This window comes from Alosa sapidissima, chromosome 23 (assembly GCF_018492685.1).
Source record: "Alosa sapidissima isolate fAloSap1 chromosome 23, fAloSap1.pri, whole genome shotgun sequence".
In the NCBI taxonomy this organism is placed as follows: Eukaryota; Metazoa; Chordata; class Actinopteri; order Clupeiformes; family Clupeidae; genus Alosa; species Alosa sapidissima.
In genome coordinates, this window is record NC_055979.1 from 12,907,303 (window position 1) to 12,932,659 (window position 25,357).

Consider the following 25,357-nt stretch of genomic DNA (forward strand, 5'->3'; position numbering starts at 1 on the left):
ACGTGTCTGTGCATATACTTGTGTGTGCGCGCACGTGTGTGTGTGTGTGTGTGTGTGTGTGTAAGTGTTTTAGGGGGGCGGTTAGGTCTGGGGTGGTGCTTGTCTTTTTGCATCATAACTCTCCCAGTGTGTTACTGTTACTGGAACAGAGGCTGAATCATCCCTTCATCAGAAATATGGATGGAGATAAAAGAGGTCTCAAAACACACACACACACACACACACACACACACACACACACACACACACAAAATACCACACCACAGGGAGGTTAAATTAGTAGACACGCAGGTGAGTCAGAATCCTTACTCTCCGTCCAAACCATGAGGCTGAGTACCTCTTACGCCCCCCATAAAACGGCACTGCTTGGCGGGGTAGCTTTATGTGGTTCCCTCTAAACTGCAGCCAGAGGACCAAGGCAGTGTGCTAACGTTGCTAGCGCTGTTAGCATCGCTCTGATAGCATCGCTCTGATAGCCTGCCAGAGGCTAAGCCAAGGCTCCAGGCCCAAGCCAAGACAAATGCACTCGGCCTGATTCCTAGTGCTAATGAACGCTATTAATTACATACGAAACGGGATTCTTTCGGTTGTTTTTAATAAGCTCCCCGGGCCTAGGGGTGGTTTCCTCGAGTGTCTTGGGGTGTGCTGTGCAGAAAGTGAAGCTGTCAGGGTATTTGTCAGAGATGGCTGCCTGGATCCAAGACACCCAAGATAAACAACATGTGGGTTTTATGTTGCAAGACAGGCGGCCTGCCAGACACTTTCTCTCATTCTATCTCTCTCTCTCTCTCTCTCTCTCTCTCTCTTGTGTCTCATGACTTCTCATAAACAGATACACAATGATGCATACGCATGAAACACACACACACAAATCACACACGCACAGACATACGCACACGCACACACACACATACACACACACACACACACACACACAGACACACAAACCCACACAAACATATACACACCCAAGAAACATGCTAACTACTCAACACAAATTCACAAATGCTTGGTGACAGCCAGAAGGAAAATAATGCTTGGATGAGGAGGCCAGAGCTTGGGCTTCAAACTGGCCCATGCCCAAGCTCTCTCACATCCAGAGATGAAGTCGGGAGACAAACACGACTATGCTAGGACTGACTCTCCTAATGAAGGAGACTCTCTTAGACTTCTTACAAGGACTCTCCTAATTCTACTTTGACTCTTTTAAGGAAAGAGATTCTCCTAGACTCCTACTTGGATTCTCTTGAAGGAGACTTTCATAGACTCCTACTTGGACTCTCCTAATGAAGGAGACTGTTTCATAGACTCCTAGATGCTGGCTGACACCACACCGATTCTCAAAAGAGAATCAGTCTGGAAAGTCTTCGTTCACGTTCCAAGATTTCCAAGGGGCGTAACCGGCAGTGTAATTAAACGTAAAATGGTACATTAAACTCTTACCGAATTTTTGGAAGTACAGCAAACATAACTTTCTTGTAAACAAGAAGTTTTAAATGCTGTTGTTTACTCCATTCCAAAGAACATACACATCCATGTTGTTTAACACTGACATCACCAGCGCAGCTATTGGTTTTGTTCAACAGCACTGCTAACCATACTCCTCAGTCAGCATCGTTGTGATTGGTTCCTGGATTTTCAGTGATTTTGGAAATCTCTTGTGAATTGGAAGATGGCCAGACGGATGCGCATAGAAAATTCAAATATGTTCCCATGTATTCTTAAGACTTTTGCAAGACTTTTGCGGCTGATCTGGACAAGATAAGTAACTTGTTGTTCTCACAACTCTCCTGTGCTATGTAGGCTGTTGCTGTATGTTGCTGCTACAGAGAAAGAGACAGAGTCACATGAATGCAGTGGATGGGAGCCTCAGATCTGGCTTAATCTGGTTCATTAGGCCTCGAAGCAAAGCAGGCTACTAATGAGCTTAATTACATATATTCTGTGACTAGGCCTTCCATGTAGGTACAACAACAGCTGTTTACAAGGGTTAAAGACAGAACTTGTGTTCTGAGGGTCAGATTTTGTGTATGTCTCTCTCTCTCTCTCTCTCTCTCTCTCTGTGTGTGTGTGTGTGTGTGTGTGTGTGTGTGTTGGATGTGGGTCAGTTGACTGTACATCTGTGAGTAAGGGGAAGAGCATGATCTGAGATCAGAGGAGTTTCCCAGAGAAATGGGCAGTAAGAGGAACAGAGGAAAGGGGGATGAAAGACATGCATGAAAGAAAAGAAAGAGAATGAGGGAGTGAAAGAGCAAAATGGGAAAACAGACCTGGTTTATAGTTGGGCAGCTGGCTCACCCCTGGCCAAGTCTCTTCTGTGGGCACACCTATAACCTACACACACACACACACACACACACACACACACACACACACACACACACACACACACACACACACACACACAGAGAGAGAGAGAGAGAGAGAGAGAGAGAGAGAGAGAGAGAGGACAGGTCACACATCTGACCAAACACAGGCTAACCATGGAGATGGTGTGTGATAACAACAGCATTTTAGAGTGGAAATGGAAATGTTTAACTCAACATACATATCACATAAATATCCATTTTATAATTAAACAAAAAGTGAAGAAACAAAAGTGGTGAAATAAACTCACTGCCCAGATCTTCTGGAGCTGTTCGAATACGTCGGCCACTCCAGGAAACGCTGGCGCCCCCTGCAGCATCTCAATGAAAATGCACCCCGCCCCCCTGAAGAAGAGACATGGCAAATTAAGAATATTAAGTGGATCGCTGCATTGGGATTTTCTGTCCCATCACCTTTTTCTTTTCTTTTTTTTTCAACTTTATGTTTATTGGGCAAAATTTAAATAAGAGCTCTTGTTGGTAGCCTGAGGAAGAGCCAGGGGCTCGAAACGTTGCACGCAAAATAAAAACCCTTTTAAGGGAGCTATATGGTGTGCGGATCACTCTCTCTTATTTTACTTTTGGGAGTAATTTTTCTGATCCAGCACCCATCTAAAACGGTGAAAATGGATGTGCGCGGTCACACGTCTACTTTATTGGGCAAAATTAAACATTCATATCAACCAAATGGCATTTTCCTTCTACATTCTGACTAATACAAATCCAAAGCCATTTATCACCTCTGATCCCATCACCTTTTTAATCCTCTCTCCCTTAACCTTGATGGAAAACGTCAAGGAAAGATACAAAGATGAATTCGAGGAATTCAAGGATTTGCCGACTGTACAACTGATCTGGCCCACTGACCTATCCAACGGTCTACTATCATACTATCATCTGACTACCACCCTCACCCAATGGGACACACAGAGAGAGCCAAAGCACTGTGCAGGGGCGCTGGAGCATGGCAAGCGATAGAGAGATTTCAGACTTAGGGCCCAAGTTCTGCGGCGATATAGATAGTGGGAATCTACGTCAAGGGGGGGACTCTGAAATGGGTGAGACCTTCTCCGGTGAAGTGAAATTGAATAAATCAATCACATGCAACCAGTGTTAAATTGACCTATAGCATCTATCTATCTATCTGACCTATCTATCTATCTTTTATTAATTAACTTCGGCCTGACTCTGCCCACTTTATGCATCTGACTTCGCACTGGCCACCGTGCACATGCACTGTCAGCAAAATACGCTATCAAACTTGCACCATTAGACGACCACGGGACAACCAATGTCTGCTTACGGCAATCAGAGATCACATTTTGTGTGAGTCTGATTCTGGCGACTGTTCATTCTACTTTGAAATTCGTCAAGTTAGTCTATTAAAGTATATTAAATGGACACCTGTCAAAACTGTTTTGCATGTCCAAAGAAAATATTTGATTTGTGTTTGTTCTGACCAAGGCTTACACTTTGACAGTCAAATCGTAAGTAATTCGGACCCTGCAATGACAACAATTTTGTCAATCGTGTTATGTCAATTCAGCTTAGTGAGAGGAGAGTTAAGGGGGCACATCTGGTAGACCACTGGTGTTTTACTCTCTGGTTTACGGGTGGTCCACTGGTGGGATAACAAACAGCGCATTGTTTTGCCACTTCTGGTCAAAGGTTTTTTTATTTGTTTTATTTATACTTTTTAAAATATTTTTTGTTATACTGTTGATAATCATGCCAAGCTAAACTGAAGATACTGGTCCTAGAGTGAACCATACACAACATCATGTCCATTAATTATTTTCTAAATGCAATTATTCTGAACTGTTTTATTTCACAAATTGGTTCCGGATCTCATCATGGAGATGAGTGTTTATTCCTCAAATTCAACCAGCGTCAACAACACTAACATTGCCCTCCCTTACAGAAATTTCAGGTTTCTGGTGAAGCTGCTGCAAATTTGCGGCAAAGTAATATTTTCACATGCAAATTAGGTTTCTGGGAAACAGTTGCGGTTAACTTTTGGTAATGTTGCAGCAAATTTGCAGCAATGTCATTATGCAAATTAGGCTTGTCACCAGAAGTTCACTGGAAGTTTGCCATTATTGGCTAAGAGTGGTGGCAAATCATTGGCGAACACATTTGACACTAGTGGCAAACTTCTCATTGTTGCCAGAACTTTGCCATACGGCCCCTGTTTATGGCCTGCATTTGTGTTGACTGCTACATGGCTGTAGTTCACCCCATCTCATACATGCAGATGACGAACGGGAGACAGAGGAGGGTCCTGTGTGCACTGGTCTGGCTTCTCACAGTGTTTTTTGGTTTGTGGATGTTGATTTCATTTGAGTTTTTAGCCATCTTCATATTGTTAGTTCTCTTAGTGCCTGTCATTGGCTTCTGTATTCTTTCTATCCTCTGTGCTCTGAGAAAGACGGATCCATCAGGAAGGAGTGAAATCCACCCACTGAAACGGAGAGCTAGACAGATCATGATTAACAACCTGGTCAAAACTATAGTGTCCTACCCTCCTCTGACGATCATGTACCAATTCAAGACCCTGATGAATATGAGCGAATAGGAGATTCTTTGTAACGTGGTGTGTCCTAGTACAATCAGTGCAACATTAGGGAGCACCATCATGCCTATGCTCTATCTGGGGATACTAAAGTGAATTAGGCTATACACCGGGACTGGCGAGGGCCTCTAAATTCACCCTGATGGAACAGAAGTCATTCACTTCCTATGAGAGTCAGCACACTGAATTACAGTATAAGATGTCTACGGAGCCGGCGTCTCTCGGCTTCGACCAGCGACGAGACCGTCGGCGTCACGGTTTGGGCAGTATGAGCGTCAAAAGAAAGTCTGGTAAATGTTATGGTAATTAACGATAATGCGGTCTGGCCGTTTGGTGGTAAGAAATGAGTGAATAGCAGAGGTGGGACCAAGTCACTGTTTGGCAAGTCACAAGTAAGTCCCAAGTCTTAGCAGTCCTGAGTAAGTCCTGAACAAGTCATCAGGTACTCTTCACTTAATAATGCCATTATTAGACTATCGATCATAATTTTAGCACTTCCATCTAATCCACAGTATTTTTTGTTTATAAATACAGATTAAAATATGTTCAATGTTTCTGTCTTGTAATCTTTTACGACATATGCATGCGCATACCTGTGTAATCTGTAAACGGATAGCTACATAACACTCAGCACAGCTGCAAATATATATATTGTTTTTCCAAATTGCGGAGCCCACTGTAAGGATGAGTAATAATTTGACTGATGGCAGTTCACTGCGCTAGGCCACAGATTTGCCTGCAAACAATTTATTGGGCTGTCTGGCAGTGGCGACTCATAAGGGAAGCCAAGGTCAACACTTTTATATTATTTAAAAGATAATAATGACAGTAATTTTGTTTTAAAGTATTCATTTCTTAAGAAATACTACACATTTGATGCTGTTTATCTCATTTGTAAATGGTGCACTGTCACTTTAAGCCCATTGTGTCACACGTTCTCATAATGATCCTTTTTTTACCAGCACCGTTCAAATATAGCCTATGGCTAGTCCACAAACTCAAACATTGTTTGTGCCACATGTATAGCACAATATTAACAACGATAAGCATGATATTAAGTTGGCACAAACAGCTTTCATTCCCTTGGAAAGAGAAGCATGTATGACATGATGCTTGCTTGACATTTTCTGTTTGCAATTAAAAGTGAATTATGAGCCTGGTAGCCAGTAGCCACCTAGCTACAGTAGCTGAGTGAAATGTATTTCAATCGGCATATCATGTGCTTCATGTAAATAAATTATTGAATACTTCAAGACTATTAAGACCAGTTCCATTACACAAGGCAAAGACAACTCTTCATAATATTTTTGTCCACTTTCCAAATCACAGTGAGTGCAGCTATGTCATAGTGACCTGGATCTCATAGTTTATAACAGTACAGTAGGCTAGTGAGAACCGGATAATTCACAATCTCCTCTAATCTCGTATTTGTTGCCTTCACGATTTCCTTTTATATGTTTCTTATATTTAAAAGAAGATATCAATCATCATCAACAATGACAAGCCAGCTGGAACCTACTCATTTTCTCTCCCTCTCATGCGTGCTTGGATGCGTTCTCAATTAAATGCAGTAGGCTAGCATAAGTTCAAGTTGGATCTTAATGGAGAGGACTCGAAAAGTATCAACTTTATGTAACATGCTGTTGGTGCTTTTTGACATTAAACGTTCTCTAACAAGAGTGCAAATCAGTTTGCAGTAAAGCTACTAGTGATTGGCTAAATGTTGGTCCTTCCTCTGTCTCTTGGTGCCCTACACACAGTGCGTAACGCGTGTGGGGGTAGCGGCAGTACTGTACTGTGCTCTGGCCGCTTGTCTCCGCTATTTGTTTTTATTTTTTTTTAGTCGCGGGAAAGCATCTGTGGGGTGACTGGTCCACGATCAGGAAATTTAGTTTTTGATTCGAGACATGTCAAGTCATCACAAGTCAAAGAGGCAAAGTCCGAGTCAAGTCTCAAGTGAATAGTATTCAAGTCCAAGTCGAGTCGCAAGTCATGCCGAATTTTATCAAGTCAAGTCTGAAGTCATTAAAATCATGACTCGAGTCTGACTCGAGTCCAAGTCATGTGACTCGAGTCCACATGTCTGGTGAATAGTATGTGGTAGAGTAGACCTAGTACTAAATGATTCCCAAAGTTGTATGGGTGCACTTACACAAACTCCTAACTTTTAGTATTCTTTTTTCAGGCTTTTAGGCTCTTAACAGCACTGTAATATAGTAGACTAGTCAGACACAACATTAACATTTTCATTAAGCCATCAGTTTGTGCTTTCAATTATTTGTCTATCTATTGAACCACAACATGGCATTTTACTCATTCACTGTATACAGTATGCTGTTGTTAGCTGGGTAATGACGTTTTCATTTTTGGTTTCCTTTTGCCTGAGAATCTCTGATTTGTATACTGGTATGCAATACAGCATAGTGTTTCTAAACCTCCCATGGTCGAGTTGTAACCTGAATTTTATAGACACATCAGCATGTGTCCCTCTATTCATAGCACATTAGCCTGACATCAGACTTTAGATAGATTTAAAACACTGTCAAATTATCTGTGATCACACTTCAATGTCAATTTAGAAAAAATGTACTTTTTTATTTATTTAAAATGCCTAATTTTCCGTGTCTAAAGTGCGATCTAAATATCAATGATAATAAATAGATCTGACACCCTCTCACGATGGTGGATGTTTATTTCAAAAGGCTTTTGAAAAACAAGAGACAACACCTCTTTATGTTTTTAAATGGCAAGAATGACAGGCAAAGGCCAATAAGTTTACTGGGCTGAGCTAAAGTCAGGTTGTGATACCTAACACCCACACTTCCATATTCAAATGAATAACATTTTAATGAAAAATATTCAAATGAGAAAAAGAATAGCAACAGGCCAAACCTGCCAATCTGCCAGAAGAGCAGTATTTTTAGTAGCCTACTACAGTATGTAGCCTAGTCACAGTCCAGAACCAACCAACTGAAACCAAGGCATCACGTAGGCCTAAGTACCACACATGTTGCACAGGCTTACATGCCTCTCTCCTGTGGCACTCAGTCAGGTTGGTATGAATGATCTGATTTATCACCTTCTTTATGCTTTCAAAGTCCTTAGTTCTTTCACTGGATGAATTTGTGCCATAATAGGCGTTTTTATGTTGCTAATCTGAGGAATGGAACTGGCTACGTAAAGAACACATATTTGGTTCTCACATTTAATAGGTTCTATTGGTCCTACTCGAGGCACGAGTGGCAACAAGTATCATCTATTAATGAAAACTGTAGAACTTAAGTCATTTATAAGTTCTCCCTCGACAGGGATCGTTCAAATACATGGAATCTCCCCTTGGACCACTGCCTACCACTGCTGCCTTAAAAGGCTTAGGGTCTGGGCATTTGTTCTTGGCACTGTATATAAATAAAAATTGAATTGAATGGAGTTGACCTCTGGAAGGGTCTGATGCTCGGCTTTCCAGCTGTTGTTATCCCGGGAGAAGATCCTGAGTTACCGTGCTGCTGCATTTGTTTATTAGTGTGTTTACAAAATTCCAGCATTTTCGGAAAAGGGATAATCTGCATTTTGCTTCATGAACAGTCCAAACAGTTGTTTCCAATCTGTGTGTGTGTGTGTGTGTGTGTGTGTGTGTGTGTGTGTGTGTGTGTGTCTGTATGTGTTTGTGTGTGTGTGTGTGTGTATCTGTGTTGGACCCACAGGTTGGCCTTTGATGGACCAAATGAATCACTGGTTTTGGCTCAACTCAGACCTCACCTCTCCATGCCATGGCCTCACTGTTTCCGTTGGACACCATCGCCATGGAAAAGCATGGGATTGATTGACAGCTAAAATTTGGGTCATTCCAGCACTGCGCTTTCAGGCATATTTTATGCTGCTCTGAATGATTGATTGATGAGTGTGTGTGTGTGTTTGTATCTGTGTGTGTGTGTGTGTGTGTGTGTGTGTGTGTGTGTGTGTGTCTGTTTGTGTGTGAGAAAGAGTGTGTGTGTATGTGTGTCTCTGTGTGGCTGCTCACCAAATGTCTAGCGCTGTTGAGTAGTCGGTGGAGCCCAGCAGGACATCGGGGGGTCGATACCACAAGGTCACAACCTCTGCGGAGTAGGTCTGACAGGGAATGGACTTGGAGCGAGCCAGACCTACAGGAGGTCAGGAACACTGGGGACTTAGAATGGACTTCCAATTTGTCTCTTTGATATATTACAGTGTGTATGTGTGTGTGTGTGTGTCCATCTGTGTGTGTGTGTGTGTGTGTGTGTGTGTGTGTGTGTGTGTGTGTGTGTGTGTTGGCATCTGTGTGTGTGTGTGTGTGTGTGTGTGTGTGTGTGTGTCTGTCTGTTTATGTGAGAGAGAGGGATGGAGAGAGAGAGCGAGAGAAAGAGAGAGAGAGCGAGAGAGAGAGAGAGAGAGAGAGAGAGAGAGAGAGAGCGAGAGAGAGAGAAGACCCACCAAAGTCTGCTAGTTTGAGTTCTCCTAGGTAGCTGATGAGAAGGTTCTGCGGTTTCAGGTCTCGGTGGAGAATTCTGTGGCCGTGGATGTATGACAGACCTCTCAGCAACTGGAACATGAAGATCTGACGTGCGCCAACACACAACAAGGGAACGAAAGAGAGAAAGTCATTGTAATTAGTAGTGTTACAATTACCATAACTTCCAACCATGCAAAGGCATTTTTTCCAACATGCCAAGTAAATTCACCTTATAGATAGATAGATAGATAGATAGATAGATAGATACTATTGATCCCCAGGGGAAATTCAAGGTCTCAGTAGCATACAGACATCACACACACATTCACTAACAACAGAAACAAGTAAAATAATATAAAAAGCACAACTAAACAATAAGGACAGTAGAAAATAAAGAATATCCTAATTATACTAAAATACAAATTATACTAAATAACACCTAATCTAAATCAATTCTAAAAACAGTATCCACATAGTGGGTGATTAATCAAGAGGTGCTTGCAATGACTGAGGCAGGGACTGAGCCTGTGATTCTCTGTGCATAATAAGGTAAGGTAAGGTGCTCTGTGTGAGTGAGTGTCATGGTGATGGTGCTAAGTCCAACAGTGCAACAGTGCAAAAATAAAGGCTAGAGACCGGCATAAAATAAATATGGACATATCAGCGAGTAGGCAAGGTAATATAAAAAAAAACTATAGAAAAAAAAAAATAATAAAAAAAAAAAAAATATATTTTTTTTTTTTTTTTTTTGTGGCCACAATTTGGCTGTGGCATGGAGGGAGGGGTTATGCATATGTGCTAATATAGCACGCAAACAGTGAGGCAGTAAGACAGTGGTAAAAAGTGGCTAGTGGACAGAGTATCTAAAACATGGAGGGGGTGAAGAGGCAGACAGACTATGCAGAGAAGTCTATCTCTCCTCTTCCCTTAAGTGAAGCACTGAACAGTTCAATGGCCCTGGGGACAAATGACTTCCTCAGTCTGTCTGTTGTGCAAGGCAGTGAGGGGAAGTCTCCAGCTGATCAGGCTCTTCTGCTTTACAATAGTGCTGTGGAGTGGATGACACTCATTGTCCAAGATGTTGATCAGTTTGTTCAGGGTCCTTTTGTCAGATATTGAAGTGATGCACTCCAGTTCAGCGCCCACTACAGAGCCAGCTTTCCTTACCAGCCTGTCAAGCTTTGTGCTTCCTCCCCAGCATACCACTGCATAGAAGAGGACGCTGGCAACAACAGACTGGTAGAACATCCTGAGGAGCTTGCTGCACACATTGAAGGACCGCAGCCTTCTCAGGAAATATGGCCTGCTCTGCCCTTTCTTGTAGTGTGCGTCAGTGTTAGCTGACCAGTCCAGTTTATTGTCCAGGTGGAGACCCAGATACTTGTAGGTGCTTACCACCTCCACATTGACCCCATCAATAGAGACTGGTAGCAGAGTGGGCTTAGACCTGCGGAAATGCACCATTGCACAAAGTCCTCCACCAGGCTCCTGTACTCCTCCTCCTGCTCGTTCCTGATACACCCCACAATTGCAGTATCGTCAGAAAACTTCTGCATGTGGCATGACTCGGTGTTGTAGCAGAAGTCAGATGTGTACAGGGTAAACAGGACTGGAGCGAGCACAGTTTCCTGTGGCGCTCCGGTGCTGCTGATCACAGTGTCAGAGAGACAGTTCTTCAGTCTGACAAACTGTGGTCGCCCGGTCAGGTAATCTGTAATCCAGGTTACCAGGTGAGCGTCCACACCCATCTGCAAGAGCTTGTCTCCCAGTCTGAGGGGTTGGATAGTGTTAAAAGCACTTGAGAAATCAAAGAACATGATTCTCACAGCACTTTTCCCCTTGTCTAGGTTATTCTTATTAAAAATAATTAAACATACATACAAAAAGATTAATTAAACAAAAGCTAAAAAAGAAGAAAGCTGTTGAAGGAATAAAGAGTATAAAACCAAAATAAAATAATCAACATTGACACTGATAAAGAGGTAATGCTTTATATTTGTATTTTTTAAACTTTTGCTTCCTCAATGTTTGCTTTTTCTTTTCCATTAATCTATTAAGGCTCCTCAAAAAAAAAAACTCCAGCGCATAGGCTCACACTTCCAGCTTGTACTTAATGTTTTGAGCCAACACACCTGGACTTCTCAAATATAGCCTCTCTTTATTTGGGGTTTACCACAAACAACCTCACTTTTTCTCGAGCTAGACACTTTTTCTCTCGACATGGCAAGGAGAGGAGAGACTGGATAATGGAAACAGCTGAGCAGACGCATCAAGGACAAGAGAACAGTCTCCTGCCTGCGGTAACACTCTCTCTGTATGTGTGTGTGTGTGTGTGTGTGTGTGTGTGTGTGTGTGTGTGTGTGTGTGTGTGTGTCTGTGTGTCTGTGCACTGCCACTAGCTGGGTTTCTGTTCAGCTCACTTGTATATTCTACGCACATTCATGAAAATTCGGCTCAAGGACATGTGCATTTGTGTGCATTTACATCCACTTTGTTGCACGAGTTAAAAATGGACATCGCCTATTCTAGGGAAGTTTGTCGTTGATCGTGGAATCGAAACGTAAGGTCGTCAGAGCAACGTTTACAGAAACACAGAGGTAGAAATGCAACTGAAATACAAATATATGTGAATACATTGTTTCCATCAACTTTTAATCGATGGGACAATGAATGTCATTGGTTGCAAATGGGGGTGCAGTCATGAAGCACTGGCCACTGGTGAATGAAAGTGTGATGGCAGGAATGTTTTCAAATACATTTGGTGACAAATGACTGAAAATCAACCACAGAGCTAAGCAATAGTGTGCAGCTAAGCAACAGGAGTTTTTAAATGTATATGCTCAGGCAAAGGAAAGACACATGGCATTGCCTCATATTCCTACCACATAAATGTAAAAGAAAAACACAACATCACAAACTGTATTGCTAAAAGACACCACTTTTGCATATCAAGTACCGTATGCTAAACTTTTAAAAACTTCTTCACTAGCACCCTTGCTGTTGTTGGTGTTATTAAGGTTATTGTGTATTCAAACTCCTTACGGCTGTTTTAAATCATTCAACATCATGCAGGTCGAGAGGGTTAGACAAACAGTTTCAGACAGAAACGCTGTCATGCCTCCATAAGAACTGGGCCAGTTTTAGCAGCGCCTCTGCCAAGGCACAGATGTCAGGTCAGGTCTCACACAAAAACAAACACACACATATATAAAAAACATACACACACACACACACACACACACACACACACACACACACACACACACACACATTGTATATGAAAACAAACAAAAACACACACACACACATACACACACACACACACACACACACACACACACACACAGACAGTATATTAGTATAGTATGCCTTTGTAAGAGCTCGGCCAGTTCAAGCAGCATCCCTGCCAACACACTGATCTCAGGTCAGGTCTTACCCTCACGTTATACGGGTTCAGGCCTCCTGGGTGCTGGGACATGTACTGAGCCAAGTCTGTTTGCTGAGAGAGAGAGAGAGAGAGAGAGAGAGAGAGAGGAATAAAGGGAGAGAGAGATGGAGAGTGATAAAGGGAGAAAAAAACAGAAAGAGAGGAAGACAGAATAACATGGATAACAAAGAAGAGTGATAACAGGGAAATGAGAGAAAGAAAGAGAAAAGAGGAATTTAAAAGCAGGAGAGAGAGAATGAGAGAAAGAGAGAAGGGAGAGAATAGCAGAGAGCGAGAAGGCAAAGAGGAAGAAAAGGAAAGTGAGGGAAGAAGAGAAAGACAAAAAAGGAGAAGCAGAAAAAGGGATGAGTAGAAGAAAAAACAGAAAAAAGAAAAAAGAAAAGATTACGGTAACTTAGTGCAGTCGTAGCAGGCTAACTAGAACATGTTTCAACTTGTATTTCTTTCGAAATGTTGACAATTCTGCACTCAATATGGATATTCTATATAATATATGACTGACAGAAAAATATATAAGTTTGCTTTTACATGGCTTAGGATACGTCAAGCATCTTAAGGTGTCACCTTAAGGAGCCACATTAAGGTGTCATGGCGACGCCCATTGTTGGCTGGAGAATATCGTGGATACTATTAGGCATGTCTAAAAGCAAAGCCACTGTGCTGTCCCTATCTGTGATGAGAGAGTGAGGATGATGATGATGCATACTCACCACATACTCAAAGACGAAGGTCAGAGACTCTCTCGTATGAATGATGTCGTGGAGTAAAACTATATTGGCATGCTTCAGTCCTTTCAGAAGAGAGGCTGGGGAAAAGACACACAAGGTACAGTTATACCATGAGTTATGTCAGAGAATGAACTTATATTTTAACAAATACAGCGTAAAGTAGCACAATCAATCAAACAAACACACACATACTGTACGTATGCATGTGCACAGACTCTCTCACACACACACATACACACACACACGAGTACACATGCACACTTACATACACACACACATAAACATAGTTTGTGCTATTCTACCTTCTCTGATGGCGGTGAAAGGGACACCCTCCTCTGTCTTCATGCGGATAACTTTCAGTGCCACCAAGTGTCCATTTATCCTGTTACACACACACACACACACACACACACACACACACACACACACACACACACACGGGCGAGCGCGCGCGGGCGCGCACACACACACACACACACACACACACACACACAAAAGCCTGTTAGAACCAGAGGGGGAGGAAGACTCATGCAAGATTCATCTATTTGAATATACACTTTTCTAACTCTCTCGCTAACACAATCTCTAACACAAGATATTGCAGAGAATGATTATGAAGAAAATAAAGGCTATAAAAAACATTTGAACCTGTGTTTATTTCAACATGTAATGACTTTTATTGAAATCAACTGGTTAAGTAAAGGGTCTTTTGAAGGTTTTTCTCTCACACAAATGGACACACACACACACACACACACACACACACACACACACACACACAGGATGAGAGATGACCTTATAAAAGGCGGATTCAGCTGATGGAGGTTACGCTTTATGGCAGTGTTGGTAACAGCCATACTGAGGGGGCCCAATAAATGAGCCTGGGAAATGAGCAGCAACTCGTCTACGTTGGGTTAGGCCCCCTACCCTGCAACACTCCACTCTGCACACACTCAAACACTACTGGAGATTTGTGTGTGTGTGTGTGTGTGTGTGTGTGTGTGTGTGTGTGTGTGTGTGTGTGTGTGTGTGTGTGTGTGTGTGTGTGTGTGTGCATGTGTGAGTGCCCACCTGCTAATTCCCTTGTACACCGTTGCGTAGGTTCCTTCCCCCAGCTTCTCCAGATTCAGGTAGGATGCGGCTGTGCCGAACTGGAGACCAGTGTTCTAAAAGGAAACAGACACACACACACACACACACACACACACACACACACACACACACACACACACACACACACACACACACACATACATATTTCTGTGAGGTAAAACAAACACACAGTAGGATTTGCATGTTTAAAATTCAAAAAGTAGCAAAAAATGTGTGTGCATTGACATGTATTTGTGTTTTTTCTGTGATTGTGTGTGTGTGTGTGTGTGTGTGTGTGTGTGTGTGTGTGTGTGTGTGTGTGTGTGTATGTGTATGTGTGTGTGTCTGTGTGTGTACTCCCTCACCCATTGAAACTCCTGTTGGAAGCTCTTCCCCCCGAGCGGGTCACTGTTGCTGCGGCCCCTGTGGACCCTCAGACGGCGCACCTGCAGAGTGTGGAACCAGTGGGGTTGGGGCGTCTCGCTGTAGGAGCCCTCACCCAGCTGGGACAGACAGGGCGGGCAGCGGGAGAGAGAAAGACAAACAAATGGATCAGAACACCATAAAGGCTACCATGAAGGCCCTTTTGAAACTATTCTTTGACTATTGCCTATCTATGCTTTTATCAACTATTCTTGTTTGCTTTTGTTTATGTGAAGCACATTAAATTACCTCTGTGTATGAAATGCGCTATATAAATAAAGCTGACTTGACTTGACTTGACTTGACTTGACTTGACAAACAGTGGGAAAAAAGGGGTCAGAGATTGACAAGCATTGTTTCATTGTAAATCTGTCTGTGTTCCCTCTACATTAGATCCTGGTGTTATTTTTATAGTATAGTATAGTATAGTATAGTATAGTATAGTATAGTATAGTATAGTATAGTGTGTTGAACATTTTATTGGGATTTTCAAAAGTTTTTACAATGATTTATTATTGATATATGGCCAATGACATATACAAAAGAAAATCAACAGTGACCATGACAGTAACAGCAAAGGCATCAATCAATATCTGAGCCCTATTTCTAAAACAGATAGTCTGAGGTGGAGGTGTAGTGTGTTTAGGTTGTGTTATTTTAACAGTGGGAAAAGGGTATCCACAGCAGACACATAGTTAAAAAGGTTTGTCCTTAAGTTTCTGAATCATGGGTGTGTTTGGAAGCGCTCGTACCTTGGCAAATTGCTATTGTAACAGCAGGTTTGCCAAATGCTATGAAGTAACCCATCTCTGCAGATGAAACAGACCTGCTTATTGTGCAGAATTAGCTCAACACACATGTGTTTAGTTAACCATACACTCAACACAAACTATTTACAATGTTTATGTGTTCACCAATGATACAACTTTAAAGGAATGATCATGATTATCAAAGCTATACAACAAACAAGTAGGCGTCAAGTCTTGCTCTGCACAGTGTTAGCACAGTGTAGGTCTTCACCCAGTTCATTTACAACACTTGAAATAAACTGAAGAGTTTTTCTGTTAGAATTCTCCGCTGGCTCTCAAATAGGAAAACAGAAAACAAGACACTGTACCTAAATTAATGGATCTGTATTGTCTTATCTTTCTTGAATAAAAACGTGGTGTTAAAAAAACAATAAATAAAAAAAAAACTCCTATTTCCTCCGTAAAAATTCACCCACATGACTAACACAGCTTTGACTATGTATTAATATGGCACAGGTCACAAAACAATAATAACAATCTTTCACATTTTAATCTTTTTCTTTCTTTATCTTTTGCCTGATTGTGTGCTGCATGTGCATGTACTGTATGTAAGCCTGGGTTGCGTACCCGCCTATGTACGTGAGCATAAGGCTATCTTGACAACACGCTCATAAAATACAAAACACTGCACTACTGACTTTAGACCAGGTTTTGGTTGGTCAGAGGTGCAACCATTTTCCTGTGCCCCAAGATACCACTGCACTGAAAGAAATGCACTGACCATGCGACTGAACACACCTCATTTCTGGAAAACACACCCATGGGTGGACACTGTTTGCTAGTTAAGCAGCATGGGTGCTGGGCGGGGTAACTATATCAGCAAAGGTCACAAACTAGCAAACACATGTGCGTCTAGTTTAAGAAAGTAGAGCACATCTTCAATCCCCAGACTGAATGTAGGATAAATTTGAATTTGACAGAGAGAGAGAGAGAGAGAGAGAGAGAGAGAGTTGAACAGTTTACTGGCATAATTCAACAAGCTATTTTTCTCTCAGTATTCAGTATATTTTATTATATTTCCACCAGACACACTAATCATGAGGTTTCCACCGAAATCAGATCAGCAAAACAAAGATGATGTGGTAGCAAGAGACAGAGAAAAAAGATGATACAATGTATTTCACTTAACACTTTCTATTATATTTCTTATTTACTGTATGTGGCGGGTCAAGATAAGAAGGCAAAGTCAACCAGCATTATCAACAAGCAAAGTCCTTGTGCATAAACTACAGCTATGGTGTGGCATGTGGGAGCATTGATCTGACCCATGAATGTCTGCGTCCTGCCCAAAATGTTGAGGTCCTGCACATGGTGTTGAATTAGCAAATTAATTGTGCCCTGTTATTAAATTAATAATTAGACTTAAGAGTTTGCACTTTGCTCATCATTCAAATTAGGGCCCCTTGTATACAGTAAAACAGTACAATACAGCTTCAGTTAGCAGCAACAGCACTCAGCATAAATGAAACCAGCAGAAAAGCAGAAGAGAGAAAGATGAGCTGCTGAAGAGAGAGGACAGGAGGAGACAAGGAGAGGGGGATGAAGGAGAGAACAGAGGAGAGGAGTGATGAGAGGGTGATAGCTAGGATTGGCATTTCAGCTTACATCACGCTTACTGAGGTACAACAGGACCAGAGGATATGCTGACACAGAAATAAAATAAATGCCCCACAGGGACATGATGCATCAGGTTTGAGAGCAAGTGTGTTTGTGTGTGTGTGTGTGTGTGAGAGACAGACAGAGTTATAAAACAGCATGTATGTGTGTGTTGTGCGTTTGTGTGTGTGTGTGTGTGTTTATGATAGAGATAGAGAGAGAGAGAGAGAGAGAGAGAGAATGTGTATACGTGTGTTACCAGAACACACATCACACAGCCTGGTGCCAGAACACAAAGCCCAATTTGCTGTCCTCGGGATGTGTGTGTGTGTGGGTGTGTACACCACAGATGCAACGCTATAAACCTCCTCCTAGTTCATGATGTCACATCCTGCCTGTGCTGCGTGGAACGTCACAGCTCCAAAAATAAACTCAAACGCCACCCCACCCCCTGACAAGGTGCCCTTCACACACACTCATGACCCATGTGAGACAACCTCATCAGCAAAAGGGCCGTGGAGGCCTGATTAATGTCAAATGTTATCATGAACAAAGCTAGCCTAGAGTCCTGATTTATGCACCATAAAGGCCTATAATGCGTTTCTCATTATGAGCTCTATGTGATTAACGCGTGTGATAAAACACTATAGGCACCAGTGACAAAGTATTACACTGAATAGAGACACTACTGTAGGAGGATTAACAAGGCAAAGCAACTTACTGTAGCTGTGTGAAACCATTTTCATGTCTGTAGGGCAATCTGACGCTCATCTTAAATGTATTCTTTTTCAAGGGGGGGGGGGTTAAGATTATGGTTTCTATTCTTACACACAAGCCATCTTCTGAACTTCTCTTCTTTTGTTTTCTCTCTTCCCTTCTTCCCCTACTTTTCCCTATGCTATCTCTTTCCCCACACTGGTCATGGTCGGGTGTCCCTTCCCCTCTCCAGAACTGGGTCATGCTCGGCATCTTTCCAGAGAGTGACCGGTTTAGGCCCCCTGGCCCTGCAACTACAACAAAGGGAACGATCAAAGTGTGGTGTGACTAATGACTAAGATTGTAGTCTTTTGAGTAAAGCTGGAATGGGGGGGGGGGGGCATTAGTTAAAACACTCCAGTCTTTCAAGAATCTTTCCCAAATATTGTCAAAGTTGTTTGGTGTACCAAGGCCATAAGACAGTGCAGCAACAAGTACTACTCACATAGAATAGAAATACAGTTTGAGCGCAGTTAAGTCAAGGGAAGAAGAGGGATAGTCTAGTGGTAAGTGCTAGATTAGGCATGTCCAGTTGGGATAGTCTAGTGTCAGTGCTAAATCAGGCATGTCCAGTTGGGATAGTCTAGTGGTCAGTGCTAGATTAGGCATGTCCAGTTGGGATAGTCTAGTGGTCAGTGCTAAATCAGGCATGTCCAGTTGGGATAGTCTAGTGGTAAGTGCTAGATTAGGCATGTCCAGTTTTGTTAGTAGTGCTAGGAGAAGAGGTACTCTCGGAAGAGTGGCACATCCTGAGTCTGACACAATGGCCATTGTTGACCGTGCTATGTACAGACATACAATTACGTCAGCTGAGCAGAAAGGGGGGGAACACTGATCATATTCAGATTCCATGCAATTTTTATATAGCGCATTGGGAAGCTTTTTGTGTTTTATTCAGATGTAAATTAAAAAAGCATTTCTTATTTTGATAATTCAAGCAACAGTAAAATGAAACACATCTATGTGTCTGTCATTTATATATTCTACAATGTGAGCTGATTGGTTGAGATGCTAACTCTAACTTAGGCTGGTAAGGAAAGCTGGCTCTGTAGTGGGAGCTGAACTGGAGTGCATCACTTCAATATCTGACAAAAGGACCCTGAACAAAATGATCAACATCTTGGACAATGAGTGTCATCCACTCCACAGCACTATTGTAAAGCAGAAGAGCCTGATCAGCTGGAGACTTCGCTCACTGCCTTGAACAACAGACAGACTGAGGAAGTCATTTGTCCCCAGGTCCATTGAACTGTTCAATGCCTCACTTAACCCTCCTGTTATCCTTGGGGTCAATTTGACCCCAAGCAACGTTTAACATCATAAAATATATGGTTCACTTTTTTTTTTGGCTTCATGTTTCATGACTTTTCCTCAATTGAAGGGTACAACAGAGTTAGCATGAAATTTGTACAATAATATGTTTTCAATGTCCTGTACAAATATTTTGTACATTGATGTTCCTTGCGGTCAGTTTGACCCCAGCTGTATGAAACATAAGATACATGAATATTTGACACATTATGGATATTATTATTGTAATAGTATGAGAACATATTGTTATTATCATTATTACATATACAAGTACATATTACATATAAGTAATTTTGGCAGGACTATAAAAGTCAAAAGGGGAAGCAACAGCAAGCCTTTGGGCTGCTGACACTGGATGGGCAATATTGCCAGCCAGGGTTCCAAGGTTCATAAAGGGGTGTGGGGGGGGGGGGGGGGGGGGGGATTGTTTTGTAGGGCTTTTGATGGTGGTTACTACACTCTTGTTAAGTACCTGTCACAAAAAAAAAAACTGGGTAACAATATCAATTATAATCATTTTCTGAGGGTTTATTTAGCTGGGGTCAAATTGAGAGAGAGAGTGTCGGTAAGATTTGAGGATAACACAAGGGTTAAGGGAAGAGGAGAGATAGACTTCTCCGCATAGTCTGTCTGCCTCTTCACCCCGTCCATGTTTGGATACTGTCTGTCCACTAGCCACTTTTTACCACCGTCTTTCTGCCTCACTGTTTGCGTGCTATATTAGCACATATGCATAACCCCTCCCTCCATGCCACAGCCGAATTGTGGCCACACTTATACCTTTTCTTAATATAGTTATATAGATATAGTTTTTTTCTATAGTTTTTTTTATATTACCTTGCCTACTCGCTGATATGTCCATATTTATTTTATGCTGGTCTCTAGACTTTATTCTTGCACTGTTGCACTGTTGGACTCATTTGCACCATCACCATGACACTCACTCACACAGAGCACCTTACCTTACATTACAGAATCACAGGCTCAGTCCCTGCCTCAGTTATTGTAAGCGCCTCTTGATTAATCACCCACTATGTGGATACTGTTTTTAGAATTGATTTAGATTAGGTGTTATTTAGTATAATTTGTATTTTAGTATATTTAGTATATTCTTTATCTTCTACTGTCCTTATTGCTTAGTTGTGTTTTTTATATTATATACTTTTAATTACTTTTTTCTGCTGTTAGCAGAATGTGTGTGTGATGTCTGTATGCTACGGAGACCTTGAATTTCCCCTGGGGATCAATAAAGTATCTATCTATCTATCTATCTATCTACAGTATTTATCTATTCGCAGACCCTGACTGTCAGGCCATGCTGATGATGTCACAGGCGAGAGGAAACACAACAGTGATGTCATCAGGCACTCCAGCCAAGAACCAAGGCCGGCCTAAAACTTCTACTCTAGTATGAAGATAAGCATATCATCTGCACGTGCACAAACACACACGCATACACACACACACACACACACACACACACACAAAGTACCTCAGAACACGGTAGAGAGGACACACTTCTGCTCTTAGCGTAGCTTGCCAGCTCGTCCATCTCGATGTCCTCCTCCGCTCCTCTCCCAAAACTCATTTCTATTCTTCTTCGTCTCCTTCTTTCCTCCTCCTCCTCTTCCTCCTCTTTCTGCCAGTTGAACCTCTCCTCCCTCCTCCTCCCGTCCACCTCCTCCTCTTCATCCTCCTCCTCACAGAAACGGCAGCACCAGGAGCAGCAGCTCCGCACGCACAACTCTCCGGCGGCCCGCACCCTCCAAAACAACTCCTCCATCTTCTCCTCCCTCTCTCTCTCTCTTTCTCTCTCTCCTCCCTCACTCTCCCTCGCTTTGCGAGCTCATATGACTAGCATGAGTGCGGTCTGCTTGGGCTGGTCCCATGACTGGCCCATCACTAGAGAGCGCAGAGCATAAACAGTCCAGCCAGCCATACACACACACACACACACACACACACACACACACACACACACACACACACACACACACACACACACACACACACACACACACACAGGCTGTCTGTCCTGCCGTGGCTAATGACAACAAGCAAGCCCATTTAACTTCACGACCATCTGTGTGTGTGTGTGTGTGTGTGAAAAGAGAGAGAGAGAGAGAGAGAGAGAGAAAAAAAGAGAGAGAGAGAGAGAGGGGGGGCATGGGGGGAGGACACACAGCTGAGAAGGACTCGGAGCTGGTAGGAGGGGTACAATATCTCTCCCCAAAATAGATTTATGGGAGAGTCGCACCAAAGTAAAGTACAGGCAATACTGTAGATGTTTTTGGACATTTTTGGTCAAACATAATCAATGCCCCTACCCTCCACCCAACACACACACACACACATACACACACACACTAACACACACACACACACACACACACACACACACTCACACACACAATCCACACTACGTCACTAGAATGTAAGGATGGGGAATGCCTGAAGACAAACACTAGTGTGGGAAAAGAAAACAAACAAGGAGGCACTAATGCAGATGACCACAGCCGGTGTTATCTGCATAGTTAATGCATTTATTGTTCAGTGTTGAGCAGTGTGTCTGCTAGGAAGCCTTGGTGTAGCAGCACCGCAGGGCATTGAGGAAGGTCAGACAAACGGCTCTCTTCTGCTGGATCCACTAATGCAGGGGGGACAAGGGATGCACTGGATTCCCACACCACTGCACTCTGTGTCTCTTACTCTCATTGAACTTAACTCTCTCTCTCTCTGTGTGTGTGTGTGTGTTATCTTAACAGGGATTGAGACAGCAGGCAGATAGCACAATAGAACAATAGAGATAGATAGAGAGCATAGTAGATTAACAGATAACAATAAAAAAAGAGGGAGAGATGGTAGAGATGGTGGAAACTAGAAAGAAAAAAATAATCACATATAATAATCACATATATAACAACCACACTTTTGTATGTCCATGGCATTGCTTTGGCATTACAGCTAAAGTCATGCGAATAAAGCCTGTCTGGGGGGGGGAGAGGGACAGAGAGAGAGAGTGGAAGAGAGAGAGAGAGAGAGAGACAAGCAAGGGTAACTCCAGATTCTAACGGTCCGTCTTCACTACAGGAGGATTAGTGACTCATGTTGGATAATTAGACACATTCCCCACATACTTACTGCATGATTAAATCATTTAATCAACCCTGCCCTGTGTGTGTGTATGTGTATGTGTGTGTGTGTGTGTGTGTGTGAGAGAGAGAGAGAGCGAGTGCGTGCTGAGAGACTGCCCTACTTCCTTTAGTGACCTCTCTCCACCACATTGAGTCAGCAGGAATATAAAGTCATCTTGTGTTTGCCTGTTTATTAGGTGTGTAATTTTGCTTGTGCGTCTGTGAGTGTGTTTGCATGTGTGTGTTTGTCTGCGTGTCTGTGTCAGTGAGTGAGATAGAAAGTGAGAAAGAGAGAGAAAGAGAGAGAGAGAAAGAAAGAGAGAGAGAGAGAGAGAGAGAGAGAGAGAGGACAGAGAGAATGCGAGAGAGCTGTAAGTCTCGACTGCCTCCTCTTGTCTGGAGTTAGTACATGCTGAGTGAGTGGGAATGATGTGAGACTCTGAGCGTAATGGAGCGCATTATCCTGTCATGGACAGAACTGGGCAGCAGTGGACAGAGGAGAAGAGGAGGCGAAGAGATGCACAGAGAAAGGGATGGGGGGGGGGGCAAAGAGGGGGGGGGGGGTAGGAATATGAGAGGAAAGCAGGTAAAGAAAGAGGGTGAGAGGAGAAGTGCAGAGAAAGTGGAAAGAATGGAAGGGGAGGTCACATGAGAATAAAAGAAAAGAAAAGAGAAGAGAAGAGAAGAAAGGCAATATAAAGAGAAAAGAGGAATGGATTGGAGCTAGTGGATTGAGAGGATACATTAAAGTTTACACTTTATAATTTAAAGTGTGTGTGGGTTTGTGAAAGAGAGGTGGTAGGATGAAGGCATTAGGTGTGTGTGTGAGGGTGAGTGAGAGAGAGAAAGAGAGAGAGAGAGAGAGAGAGAGAGAGAGAGAGAGAGAGAGAGAGAGAGAGAGAGATGTAGGCCGACTGAAGGCTTTAAGAGTGTGAGTGTGTGGAGGGGAGGGCTTGATAAGAGCCTCTGCAGAATGGAGAAAAGAGAGGGAGTGGGTAAAGATGAGTGAGATGGGGAGGAGAGCGGAATGTGAGAGAGATGGAGAGATGAAGAGACAGAGGAGGGCAGAGGTGAAGAGGAGAAAGAGGAGAGAGGGATGCAGAGAAATAAGACTCAACTTCCTCATGAAAATGGTACAGAATGTCTTTTCCCAACATTTCTCCATTCCTCTCTTCACTTCTCTTTCTTCTTCCTGCCTCACTCTTTCCCTCTCTCTCTCTCTCTCTCTCTCATCACTTCTTCTTCTTTCCCTTTCCTTCTAGAGATGCAGAAGAGACATGTGTAATGAAGCCTAAAATGGAATGTCTCTCTGGCTGGACGAGTAGTTTGCACTTCTGACTGACTGTGTGTGTGTGTGTGTGTGTGTGTGTGTGTGTGTGTGTGTGTGTGTGTGTGTGCGTGCGTGCACAAATGTGTCAGACATAGAAAAGAAGAGGCAAAGAGAAGAGAACAGAAGCAAATTATGCTGATCAGACACTCGACTTCTCAACTTTTACAGAAACTCTCTTTCTTTTTACTATTCCCTCCATTAGTCCATCCCTGTCTCTATCTCACCAGCAGGGGGCGCTAAAAACAGCCTCTTTCCTCACGCTGGTTCTCTGCGCACCAGGGAAGTTCATCTGATCTGATCAAACTGGATAAAAATCCCTTCATCCCTCTTTTGCACTTTTTCCTCATTTTCACTCTGTTGGAAAAGCAACTTTGGTATGGATGTTTTTAAGTTTGTGTAACCTCTGGCTGGGTAGGCAACAGGCTACCCTGCTGGTGCAGAATGATGATGTCACAAGGACAGGTGCCTTACCTCCTCATACCCCAGGTGTCTTTGCTTCAGACCTGCAGGATGAAAAACAAAACAAATCAGAAAGCGAAATGGACCACTTCTAATCCTAAAGTATTCAGCTATGCAACAACGCTGTACCTCTCCAATGAATGGTGTCTGAAGTTGTGTCTTGGAAGACATTAGCATGACTAACACTTCCACTGAAGATTGGCATTTAATTTGTCTGTCAATAACGTTGTGACCACCTGACGGATCTCTGATTTATTCATGCTTGTGTCTGAAAATAACCATGTCTCTCATACGGTGTCCCTGAGTGCACCACACACACACACACACGCACACGCACACGCACACACACACACACACACTTACATCACCCCCCCACCCACTCCACAGGACACTGGCAATGCAATCGACGTCAGCAATCTGCGGACTACCAAATCAGACACATGCAAACACGCGCACACACACACACACACACACACACACACACACACACACACACAAACACACAAACACATACACACATTCACTGCTGATTATGGCCATGAGGGGCTTCAGAGAACACAGCTGGTGGGATTTCCGGCTTCCCTGGGGTGTGTGTGTGTGTGTGTGTGTGTGTGTGTGTGTGTGTGTGTGTGTGTGTGTGTGTGTGTGTGTGTGTTGGGGGGGGGGGGGTGTAGTGATGCTGAGGGCTTGTGATGACCCCTCCTCCTCTCAAGACCGCTGTTAGAGGTGAAGAGAGACGCAGGTGACTCAGATGACTCATGATCGGTCACGCACTCCTACTCAGAGACCCCATTACCAGGCAGAACTGCCCTGAGCCAAGTCTGAGAGGGCAAAGAAGATCCTATGGGGTCAGCTATTACCT

The 25,357-nt window shown here is 42.9% G+C and overlaps 1 protein-coding gene across 3 annotated transcripts in view; it reads right to left on the reverse strand.

Moving 5' to 3' along the window:
- Positions 1-25,357, reverse strand: part of cdk15 (cyclin-dependent kinase 15) — a 46,382-nt gene that overhangs the window by 8,326 nt on the left and 12,699 nt on the right. For 2 of the 3 annotated variants that reach the window (XM_042079894.1, XM_042079893.1), the window contains 10 exons: positions 24,508-24,539; positions 15,043-15,180; positions 14,657-14,751; positions 13,888-13,967; positions 13,568-13,662; positions 12,846-12,908; positions 9,391-9,514; positions 8,960-9,080; positions 2,618-2,711; positions 2,271-2,334 (listed from right to left, as the gene is read on the reverse strand). In XM_042079894.1, coding sequence (XP_041935828.1) covers positions 2,271-2,334; positions 2,618-2,711; positions 8,960-9,080; positions 9,391-9,514; positions 12,846-12,908; positions 13,568-13,662; positions 13,888-13,967; positions 14,657-14,751; positions 15,043-15,180; positions 24,508-24,539 — 906 coding nt within the window. Of the gene's footprint in view, positions 1-2,270; positions 2,335-2,617; positions 2,712-8,959; positions 9,081-9,390; positions 9,515-12,845; positions 12,909-13,567; positions 13,663-13,887; positions 13,968-14,656; positions 14,752-15,042; positions 15,181-21,064; positions 23,575-24,507; positions 24,540-25,357 lie in introns of those variants that run through there. The other variant, XM_042079892.1, reaches the window with a different exon arrangement.